Consider the following 12,350-nt stretch of genomic DNA (forward strand, 5'->3'; position numbering starts at 1 on the left):
TATCCTGGGGAATATCATTAACCAGGAACCTTATTGCTGCAGTGTTACATGACTAACCAAATAAGAACAAGCCAGAGGCTACTCCCTAAAGCCTGTCCACCACCTACAAGGAACAAGTCAGGAGTGTGATGGAATATTCCCTATTTGCCTGGATAAGTACAGCTCCAACAACACATTAAACTTGGCACCATCCAGGACAAAGCAGCCCGCTTGACTGGCACCACAGTAGCAGCAGTGTTGCTATTTACACATTGCACAGCAGAAACTAATTAAGGCTGCATAGGTAGTACTTTCCAAACCTGCATGACTTCCATTTATGAAGGAAAGGGCAGCTGATGCATGGGAACACCACCACCTGCAAGTTCCCCTCCAAACCACTCTACATCCTGGCTTGGAAATATATTGCCGTTTCTTCAGTACTGCTGAGTTAAAATCTCAGAAGTCTCTCCCTAAGAGCATTGAGAATGTACCTGCACCAAATAGACTGTGATAGTTCAAGAATACGGCTTGCCTCTACCTTCTCAATGGTATCTGTGAATGGGCATTAAGTGCTGGCCCAACCAGCAACAGCGACATCCTGTGAATTGATTTTTTTTAAAAAATTCAAAGTCTGGTGCCCCTTTTCATTTCAATTATTGCTGATACTTATCCATAATCCAGTGAGATTGTGCTGTGACTGCCCAAAAATATATTTCATATTGTACCTTAACTCCCAATAGGCTTTCATTGCAACATTATGGTAAAAGCTTGTGTCTAACCCACTTCATCATTCAGTTCATTTAACTCAACTAAAACCTCCAGAATTGTTGTGCTGAGACCTCTGGCACTTCCCAGTCACACACCAAGAGAAGAAATTGCAGGAATTGACTTACCTTTTTTGGTACAAACTGAAATACTTTCCTGTAAGATTCATGATTAACATTACCCCGTTGTAAAGCTCCCTTGTTCGCTCAAAAGAAAAAAAAATTCATTGCGACTTGCCTCTAGATTACCAGGCAATCTTGTTTGCCAGCTCTGGTCAAAAATGAACATGGAGAGAGTTGGAGGCCACTGCATTTCACATGAGACTGAGTCAGTGAGTGTGTATGTATGTGCTTTGTAAACACTTACAATTAAGTCGTCAGCTCAGTTTTGTACCATTCATCATTTCCCACTTATTCTTTCCTGGGAGTGGACATGAGCAGCAAGGCCATTGTTTGTTGCCCATCCCTAATTGTCCCTTGAAATGACTAACTTGCTGCGGTGCTTCAGATAGTATTTAACAGCCAACTGTGTTGCTGTTGGCCTGTAGGTTAGATCTGGTGAGGACGGCAGATTTTCTTCCCTAGAGACATTAGTCAACCTGTTTTGCTTTTGCAGCAATGAATAGTATGGTCACCCATTACTGAAACCGGTTTTCAATTCCAGAATTATTCACTGAATTCAGATTCCATCAAGAATTTGATCTTCCTCCCCATATCATTTGTCTGGCCTGGTGGTTATTACATGCTACCGTCTCCTCCCAAGTCATGTTCAAATCCAAGTAATTAAAACAATTCCTGTTCTAGTTTTTGCATATAAGTAGCATCGACCGAATGTTTAGTAGGTTTAAATGTGGTGATTTTCGCCTGATATTTTTATTTTTGGTGGTCATTTGATGTGATGTATCATTCACTGGGGCATTGAAAAGAACGGGGACATATGTTTTGAATAGAAATCTTTTATGATGAATTACGTAACCATAGCAGCAGGCCTCCTCTGTTCAGTCCTGAAACAGCTGCCTTTCAGCTTAGTTATTTTTTCTCCTCGAGAGGTCATTGGATGTGATGAAGCCGTTGCTAAGGGAAACACAAGTGCAGAAGAGGGGCAGATTGCAAAATGATTTATACACTGAAAGACACTGCCACCACCAAGTAGAGAATGTAATTATTTGTTAATGCAACCACTTGAATGTCAGTGGATTTTGTGAAGGTTGCAGTAACAGTGTAAATATGGATCACAAATCAGTTCGCCTGGCATAAGAAATTCCTCAGGGGCGTCATTGAGGCTTTACTTTCTCACTGTTGTAGACAAGGATCTTGATTGTGAAATGATGAATGGTCTGTAACATCTGAATACAGTGGAAACATAGCATAAATAGAGTGCAATTCTGCCAAATCTGCAGTTTGCATAATAGACTGAGAAATCTGAAACTGGAGCTATGGGCTGTATTTTCTCTGTTCGCCAGCATGAAGTAGACCTAAGCAGGTTAGTGTTTGCTTAATACTTCTGAAACATAACACTACAGTGCAGTAGAAAGATGGCCTGAATTTGCTGCTCTGCATTAAACGTGTGCTAGTACATTTCATGGTCATAGGTTCTGAAAATTCCCATTCGATTCTTGCTCGGCATCATGTGTACTGGATGGACAAGGCACAGCTAATAAAGTAGCTTTATCCTATGCCAGCAGACAGTGTGATGCTTTGAGTTCCCAGAAGCCATTATTTGGGTCTGCCCATTAAAGAATCTGTCCTCTGGTGCTATTTTCATATTACAGCCAACCCCTTAAGATTTCCAAGTGTAAAATTACAGCTGCATCATTATGATATTGACCAATGCACAAAATTGTGGAATGGATTGTTTAGATGGGGGAAAAATATTTGTGGATTTACTCCTCTCCAAGTGTGTTGACTGTTCTTGTTTGGTATGAATAGGAATTCATGGATTGCATGGCCTGGGCTGCTGTTGTAAGCAGAGATGCAGTTACATGTGGGAAACAGTAATGCTGTTAATCATAATCCGTAATCCAAATTGAAAACCCTGCATTGATACTAAAGGAGGCCAGAGCATTTTTGCTAGTTTCATTGAACATGTTCCAGTGATTCAGCCTTGTGCTGCTAGGTAAATCTAAAATACGAAGTCTTCATGCAAAGCCGAAGACCCAATCATTGCAGTGCAGATGGGCAGCAAGCTACCAAAATGTAGGTTAAGTTGGGACCACTAACCGTGTAACTGTTTGCTGCCCCCCTCCCCCCAATCCACCCCAGCTCTACTGTGTCATCTCGAGCGAAGAGAAATCTCTCTCATCCTTTGACTTTCAGCCCAGCATTGTTTGGTGATCTCTGCATGACCATATTGTACAAAATAGCAATAGATCGAAGTGAAGTCTGCCTGCTGTTGTATTTGATGCATTTTTTACAGAGTCAGAAATTATGTTCTAAAGCTTTTTTAATTAGCATTTCCAGCAGAATAGGTAATCTAGCCTTTGGGGTGCACTGTGAAAGCAGCTTCTCTGGTTACATGCATAGCTTTTCCACCACCTACCTCCCTCAGTCTGACACCAAAACAGTACAGATTTCAGCATCTTTTTATTTCATTGTGTTAAGCTCTTGACCTTGTTGTCTGTCTTTTGCTCCAAAATAGCATACATGGCGTCATGGAGAAACCAAAACTGGTGAAAATGTCATTAATATCGCTTGTTAAGAGCAAATGCTTTTTTAAAAGGTAGCCACAATATTGCTGGACAAGTAATCCCGAGACCCAGGCTAATGTTCAGATCCATCAATTGAAATATAGAAAGTTATTCCGATGGTGAGCCCATAACCATTGACACCGAAGCTGGCTGGTTCACTAATGTTCATCAGGGAAGGAAATCTGTCAGTATTTGATTGGCATACATGTGACTCTAGACCCACGGTAATGTGGTTAATTCTTTATCTGCCTTTTGAATGGCCTAGAGGGCCAAATAGCTCAACAGCATCAAGGATGAGCAACAATTGTCAGCCTTGCCAGTGGTATCCATGTTCTCAAGGAATTGTGGCGCAAAAAGATGCTGTCGTCTCCTAATTAAATGGCCCCCTTCTGATCAAGATTAATATAATTGAATGTCATCACAGAAAAGGAAAACAGATACCTACTGCTCATGCAGGTGAGAGGCCTTTGAGACGCCCCATGCACAGTTCTGTGTGCACAGAAATATGAAGACGGCTGTCAATTCAAATACCCTGTGATAGTCACACAGCTTGGCATTTATTAGAATAAAATTTACTCTACCTTTGAACTGTTGAACTGTGGTGTTCTGCATTGTATGGAGATCGATTCATTTGACGTATTGTTAGTATCTTTTACATTGATTTCAGAATTTTGATGCAGCGTCATGAGTTCAAGGTTGAACGTAGTGGGGAATGGGTCATATTAATGATTAGCACGTCAGGGTAGTTAATCCACATGCATAGCAAGTTGAAAACTTCTAGTCTCTTGTTAGGCCCACAGGGAAGAGCTTGTTCTGATTTAGAATTTTATCCATTAACAAGGTGATGCCCTTTTCCAAACCTTTTTCGAACGTCAAACAAGCCAAGCCAGCAAACAAAGTAAATAGGTCTTGTTTGGGTTTGATTACCTAGATTGTTGAGACTAGAAGGTAGAAGACTATAATTTGAATAGTGTTTTAAATGATGGACCAAGGCAGCTGCTTGCATCCTAGCTCTGTCTGACTGAAGCCAACTTGAATGGAAATTTGAATAGTATAGACATCACCTCTTTTATATAGGATTTAGCTGTCATATAATTAATCAGAAGTAGGGTAGTCAGCCTCTTGATCCTGTTCTGCCATTTGATAATATTATGACTGATCTGTATCTTAATTCTCTTTCTTCCTGGATAACCGGAATCGATCAGTCTTTGTTTATTTTGTAGTATTATAAATGGCACTTAACAGCTTCACATGGCACTGTCTGAAGCGCTTTGTGACAGCATCCCCAAATGTGTTACCCTTAGGTTTCAGGTTGTTTCCCCTCCTTGATCTGGTCTTTCCTCCTATGACCATGGAAGGTGATATTGAGCACCTCAATTGGATCACCCTTCCACATGCAGAGAGTGGTTAGAATGTGTAACTTAATACCACACGAGGTAGTTGGCACAGGTCAGAGCTTCCCAACTTGTGGGTCAGACCAGTGAGGCCACAGCATAAGGTTTTGGGGTCATGAACTCTGAGAGAGTGATAGCTGCTGTGAACCTCAGACTGATTTCTGTCTGCAGTGAGGCCTCTTTAAGTCCGCAGGCTGTTCAGCCCATCAAGTCCACATTGACCCTCTGAAGAGCATCCCCACCCCTCCAGAAAGTTGTCATTTGGTGAATTAAAACTTTCAAATCTGATCTTGATTGTGTCTGTTTTAAATAGGGCAGCTAAGGGATCTGGAAGTAATGTGTATTAAGAAAGTTTTTTTTAAAAAAGCCAAGATCTAATTGAATCAAGTTCAATCGACTGAATGAATGGTTTTGCTCTATTCCTGTGCTATCATCATTTATTGCTGTGTATAGCTCATTAAATGGTATGCTTTTGAGAAGGTCATATCAATTGTTTATAAAATTTAAGGCATGTGCTATATTTCTTTGTAGTTCTAGCAATAAATTTGTCTGACCTTTATCAGCTGAAACAAATAGGATGCTTTGCAGAGCGGAGAATAATTTCCTCTGTAACATTTTACTTCCGTGATTTTTTTCTCCTTTTGCGCCTGTTTGGTGGTTTCAGATACAGCATTGAAATGCAGCAACTACAACCTCCTCCACCTGGAGCAATGGGCCTTCATCTAGTCAGCAGGTGACATGATAACTACGTGCCCGGGGTGAACTACAAGCATATAAGAGTGAAGATGGTACAATTAGTGAAACATGCTTGCTTTATGCAGGCAGTTTACATGTTCTTTATTTAATTGTATATTCACTATTTCCCACAAACAGAACTGGAGACATTTAACCAATTAACTGATGTGGTACAGTTCCCATTTAGGCTAATTATTTTGTCCTAATTTGAGCATTGCAGGGATCAAAAATGTGGCGTAATGTAGTGCGTGTCTCTGCTTGTATCAATAGACGAACTGCCTCATCAACAGCAACATTTCCAGAAGTGGAATTATCTTCGAATTTTGTAGAATCCCTAATGTTAATTTGATGCAAGATAAAACTGTATTTAATCAAGTCTTGCATGTCACACCTGCATTTAAGTCATTAATCTGACCACCTTTACCTTACACTTGCATATTCTTGCAGAGTAACTCCTCCAAACTTCTTTTCTGTAAACCCTTTATTCTTCCCTGCCTCCCAGACGCTTGCACCCAAATGGCTAACTAGGTGACACGATATTTACCCAATCTGCGCTCCCTATTTCTATAAGAATCTAATATACTTCTCTATCAACTGCTGTGCTGCCTTGATGTCTAAGATTTCCCCTCCTCTACCAGTGATCTTCCTGACAGTGGCTGGTTGACTGCTCCCTTGACACATTGTCAGCTTCAGCTTCCAAATTTGCTGAAACATTTGTCGCATTTTCATGCACTCTCTCTGCGCAAGAGGGAAGCGCAGGTTCGTGGGTGGATGAAGTACTGGTAATGTCATTCTTGCACTCTTCTTGGGTCTATGTGAATGTAGAATAAGGGAATGTTGATGAAGACCCAAAAGCACTTTCACTACATTTGTGGCACGTTATTTTTTTTCCCCAGTCATGTTTAATTGTGCAAAACCCTTTCTCAGTCAGCTGATTGTGTTGCGGACTAGGTTTAACGTAATATACCCTTCTCTCTGTTGAACAGTGATGGGACTCCGAGACACTGACAAACCTAAATAGGAATGGTCTGTTTTTACACTGCCGGGATTCATTTTAAACCAGGGTATTTCAGACCAATAACTGATAGGGACTCTATGCCAATTCAGTATGGTGAGAGACTTTGTACATGTGACTTTATTGACATGTTTAATATCACTTTGTGGTTGGATATGTCTTGTGTTTAGTATTGCATCTTATTTGGTTAATCAATCCTATTGGAAAATGTGATTTTCATTGTTTTGTTTTGGAAACTGGAGGAAATAGGAGGTGTTCGCAACAAACAACTGCACCTCCCAGTCGCAAACCATTTCCACTCCCCCTCCCATTCTCTAGATGACATGTCCATCATGGGCCTCCTGCAGTGCCACAATGATGCCACCCGAAGGTTGCAGGAACAGCAACTCATATTCCGCCTGGGAACCCTGCAGCCATATGGTATCAATGTGGACTTCACCAGTTTCAAAATCTCCCCTTCCCCTACTGCATCCCTAAACCAGCCCAGTTCGTCCCCTCCCCCCACTGCACCACACAACCAGCCCAGCTCTTCCCCCCCCACCCACTGCATCCCAAAACCAGTCCAACCTGTCTCTGCCTCCCTAACCGGTTCTTCCTCTCACCCATCCCTTCCTCCCACCCCAAGCCGCACCCCCAGCTACCTACTAACCTCATCCCACCTCCTTGACCTGTCCGTCTTCCCTGGACCGACCTATCCCCTCCCTACCTCCCCACCTACACTCTCTCCACCTATCTTCTTTACTCTCCATCTTCGGCCCGCCTCCCCGTCTCTCCCTATTTATTCCAGTTCCCTCTCCCCATCCCCCTGTCTGATGAAGGGTCTAGGCCCGAAACGTCAGCTTTTGTGCTCCTGAGATGCTGCTTGGCCTGCTGTGTTCATCCAGCCTCACATGTTATTATCTATGATTTGTATATTTTCATGTTAAGTGTGAAAACAGTTTGCAGATTAATTTATTCTGTGGCTTTTCGATCCTGTTTGGAAGGAGGACAGTTGTTGTCTGTGTGTGTCTGTGTTTGGTGCTCATAGTGAAGAATGGTTATCTTCTCTGAGGCCCCAGTAATTCTGTGGCATTTTTGCAGGCAGTGACTGGAAGGTGAGTTCGCTATGTGACTCAGAAGCGTGGAGGCTATGCCATTACCTTGTAAAAACGCATCAGTGCTAATCAACTGAAAACCTCAAATGCTAAGTACTCTGATTTTTGGCTAGATATGGTGCACCTTGACATCTCATGCATAGACTTGCCATTGGAGTTCATCGGTTGCTCAATGTATTAAAGGCGCATAAAATCAAAATGCTGTAGCTGTTGGAAATCTGAAATAAAATAAAATGCTGGAGGAATTCAGCAGGCCTTGCAATATCTGCGAAGAGATTTGATGTTTGAATCCAATATGACTCTTCAAAGGTCTACTACTTGCTGAATTTCTCCAGTACTTTTTGTGCTAGAAAAGGTTAGGATTGTTTTTATTTGATTTTGTTTTGTTTGTATGTGATATTGTGTATCTGCATATTGCTCCGTATTAGTTGGGTTTGCTCTGTTGCCCATTTGTTTTTTTTCCCCAGTGTTTTTTTTAATATTCTCTGCCTAATCTCTGCTAACCTTAGTAAGGAATTTCCAAAGAGATATCCGTGGAATATGCTTGTTAGAAACTGGAACTGCTCAACATATTTCATTCCATTTCAACTCATCAGACTGCACTAGACATGACCACAGGCCATGGGGAAATCTTTTGAGTTGCGTACTTGATGAAGCACTGGGACTACGTGGATACCTCATTTTTTGAGCGAGACTGTGAACTGAGCAGAGAATCAGCAAACAGAGTTGACCAAATGGTTTATTTTTGAGATGAAAACTTGTGTGATATGAATTTTAGCATATGTGGAAGAAACATATTGGTGCAAGGTAAGTATTCAGGTTTAGCTTCCTCTTCCTGTGTTATGTTGGACAGGAGTGCAGTGGATAACCATAATGGTTGCTCAAAGGCTGATTAGGTGAAAGGATTTTACTACTCACTGAGCTTATTTTCATGTATAACAATGTGAAATTTATGGACCAAATCTTGCTGAAAACTACGTAAATCTCACACTTGTCTGAATAATTGGTATATCTGGTGTTTGCAGGGTACCAACAATACAGGAAACCAGTTTTATTGAAAAGATGAAGAAAACAGTAAGTACATCGTTTACTGTTATGTTGTGTGGACCATAAGACATAGGAGCGGAAGTAAGGCCATTCGGCCCATCAAGTCCACTCCGCCATTTAAATCATGGCTGATGGGCATTTCAACACCACTTCCCTGCACTCTCCCCGTAGCCCTTGATTCCTTTTGAGATCAAGAATTTGTCGATCTCTGCCTTGAAGGCATCCAACGTCCTGGCCTCCACTGCACTCTGCGGCAATGAATTCCACAAGCACACCACTCTCTGGCTGAAGAAATGTCGTCTCATTTCAGTTTTAAATTTACCCCCTCCAATTTTAAGGCTGTGCCCATGGGTCCTAGTCTCCCCGCCTAACGGAAACAACTTCCTAGCGTCCACCCCTTCTAAACCATACATTATCTTGTAAGTTTCTACTAGATCTCCCCTCAACCTTCTAAACTCTATTGAGTACAATCCCAGGATCCTTAGCCGTTCATTATACGTTAAACCTACCATTCCAGCAATCATCCGTGTGAATCTCCGCTGGACACGCTCCAGGGCTAGTATGTCCTTCCTGAGGTGTGGGGCCCAAAATTGGACACAGTATTCTAAATGGGGCCTAACTAGAGCCTTTTAAAGCCTCAGAAGCACATCGCTGCTTTTATATTCCAACCCTCTTGAGATAAATGACAACATTACATTCGCTTTCTTAATTACGGACTCTAACTGCAAGTTAACCTTTAGAGAATCCTAACACTCCCAGATCCGTTTGCACTTCTGATTTGCGAATTTTCTCATCATTTAGAAAATAGTCCATGCCTGTATTCTTTTTTCCAAAGTGCAAAACCTCACATGTACTCACATTGAATTTCATCAGCCATTTCCTGGACCACTCTCCTAAACTGTCTAAATCTTTCTGCAGCTTCCCCACCTCCTCAGTACTACCTGCCTGTCCACCTATCTTTGTATCATCGGCAAACTTGGCCAGAATGCCCCCAGTCCCTTCATTCCAAATCATTAATATATAAGGTGAACAGCTGTGGTCCCAACACTGAGCCCTGCCCGGACACCGCTCGTCACTGGTTGCCATTCCGAAAAAGAGCCTTTTATCCCAACTCTCTGCCTTCTTTCAGACAGCCAATCCTCAATCCAAGCCAGTAGCTCACCTTGAACACCATGGGCCCTCACCTTGCTCAAGGCCTTTTGGAAGTCTAGATATCTAGACATATCTAGACATCTACTGGGTTTCCCTGGTCTAACATACTTGTTACCTCTTCAAAGAATTCTAACAGGTTTGTCAGGCACGACCTCCCCTTACTAAAACCATGCTGATTTGTTTTAATCTGACCCTGCACTTCCAAGAATTTAGAAATTTCATCCTTGACAATGGATTCTAGAATTTTACCAACTACCGAGGTTAGGCTAATCGGCCTGTAATTTTCCATCTTTTGCCTTGATCCTTTCTTAAACAAGGGAGTTACAACAGCAATTTTCCAATCATCTCGGACTTTCCCTGACTCCAGTGGCTTTTGAAAGATCACGACCAAAGCCTCTGCTATTTCCTCAGCCACCTCCCTCAGAACTCTAGGATGTAGCCCATCGGGGCCAGGAGATTTATCAATTTTTAGACCCTTTAGCTTTTCTAGCACTTACTCTTTTGCAATGCCTACCGTACTCAACTCTGCCCCCTGGCTCTCCCTGGTTGTTGGCATACTACTCACGTCTTCCACTGTGAAGACTGACGCAAAGTACTTAGTAAGTTCTTCAGCTATTTCCTTATCCCCCATCACTAGCCTTCCAGCATCAATTTGGAGGTTGGAAATCACAAGATTTCTTAAGTTATCCTTCCTTTCTGCTGTATTCCTAGTGTGCCTCGAGCTTAAATCCACCTGTACACATGCTATCCTGTTGCTTATCTTTCCATTTAACTCCATAACCACTTGGTGATGTGAGAGAATCTATTCCCTCTCTAAACTTCCTATTCCTCCTCCCCCCACCCCCACGCCCATCAATTGACTTTCACTGGTTTCAACTTTACCCAGTGCATGGGTGTTAATTATGTTAAGTTTCTGTTCAAATGTAGCTCCACAAGAATCACTACCCAAATCCCAATGTCAGCAATTTCTCTCCATAATTCCTGGGATATCATAGATCGGTCCTTGTCCTTCTCTGAAGCCTCTTTTGAGTTTAGAATTGTTGAATCTCAGAAACCTGTGGCACTGGAGACCATTCAGCCCACCAGACCACTGCTGGATTTTTGAAAGCGCTGTCAAGACCCCTCCGCTGTTTCTGTAACCCCATAAGTTTCTTACCTTTGTGTACCTGTCTCACTCCCTTTCTCAGTTTCAAAAAAAACCAACATTTCTACAAAATAAACAAAATATCTGCTTCTATCACCTCTTCAGGTAGAAATTCCAGCTCTTGACAACTGAGTGTATCAAGAACCTGTAGTCTTTCCTGTAGGTCTTTCTGCCAAGGATTTTACATGTATGGCCTTTTTTTTTTCAAACTGAGCCATTTTCAAGAGAAAATAATTTTTCTCTAACTATTCTATTAAGATCTCCCTCCCTCCAACTTGAAAATCTCTCTTGTGCAATATACCTATCCTCTGTTAAGAAAAACACCTTAGGCCTTGCCAGCTTCTACCCAGAACTGAAGTCCCTCATCCCTGGAAATGCACTGCTAAACCACCTCTGCTTCTCCTTTGTTTTTAAGAGTTTTTACATCTTTCCTGAAGTCTGCAGTCCACTTATATCCCACTCCAGTTCTGACCCCAAACCAAATATTCAAAAGAGTTCTGGCATAATTATTTTCTTCTTTATGCTCAACTTATAAACTAAGTGCAGTATACATGTAAAAGTCAAGTTTCTAAGATTAAGCTTTTAGTCAAAATGTTTTGAGGAGGAGAAGCCGACATGTACAGGAGTAACATTTGGGAGAGGTTAAAATACACTCTAGATCACCTGACTATCGCAGATTTGTCAGGTCAGAGACTATTCATCTGTCACACAGCCCTTTTTGTTTCCTGTTTCTGAGCCATTCTGTGACCCAGACCATTACTTTCCAAAGTATTTCCTTCATTATTCATTATTCATTTTTCTTTACTACTTCCAGTTTTCTCTCTCCACCTTGAGCCAATACCTTACTTAGGTGGGGTTTCATATGCATCTTTCAATAACTTAAGCAAATGACTAACTATTCCCTCAAATGAATATCTTGATTGGTGATATAAGTAAACTGTTCAATTATCGGTTGAGCCCAGTCCTGGTCTCAAAGATCTGCACGTGTAAACGTTAATACTTTTTCTACTATTTCCTATGTTGCCCTACCTCCAATTTAAAGATAGAGATGCAATACTTCAAGATCCTGATGACATAACAGTCACACCCGATGTGTCCATGTTATGCTAATTACCTAGAATGTATGCAGCAATTTGAGACATCCTGAAATATTGTTTCTGTGTCTTTACGTATTCTTCCCTGCAGGGAAAAAACATAGTTGTGTTTTACGGCTCTCAAACAGGAACTGCGGAAGAGTTTGCAAACAGGCTGTCAAAGGATGCCCAGCGGTATGGGATGCGAGGAATGGCTACTGATCCAGAGGAATATGATATGGTTGGTAACATAGTTTCATTACAAT

The 12,350-nt window shown here is 41.7% G+C and overlaps 1 protein-coding gene across 5 annotated transcripts in view; it reads left to right on the forward strand.

The window, feature by feature from the left end:
* The window catches only part of LOC125464406 (NADPH--cytochrome P450 reductase-like), a 78,852-nt gene that overhangs the window by 29,838 nt on the left and 36,664 nt on the right, over positions 1-12,350 (forward strand). For 4 of the 5 annotated variants that reach the window (XM_059655526.1, XM_059655527.1, XM_059655528.1 and 1 more), the window contains exons 3-4: positions 8,694-8,742; positions 12,197-12,325. In XM_059655526.1, the coding sequence (XP_059511509.1) occupies positions 8,694-8,742; positions 12,197-12,325 (178 nt within the window). Of the gene's footprint in view, positions 1-1,861; positions 2,227-8,693; positions 8,743-12,196; positions 12,326-12,350 lie in introns of those variants that run through there. The other variant, XM_059655530.1, reaches the window with a different exon arrangement.

The sequence above is a fragment of the Stegostoma tigrinum genome, chromosome 27, assembly GCF_030684315.1.
Source record: "Stegostoma tigrinum isolate sSteTig4 chromosome 27, sSteTig4.hap1, whole genome shotgun sequence".
NCBI classification, from domain to species: domain Eukaryota; kingdom Metazoa; phylum Chordata; class Chondrichthyes; order Orectolobiformes; family Stegostomatidae; genus Stegostoma; species Stegostoma tigrinum.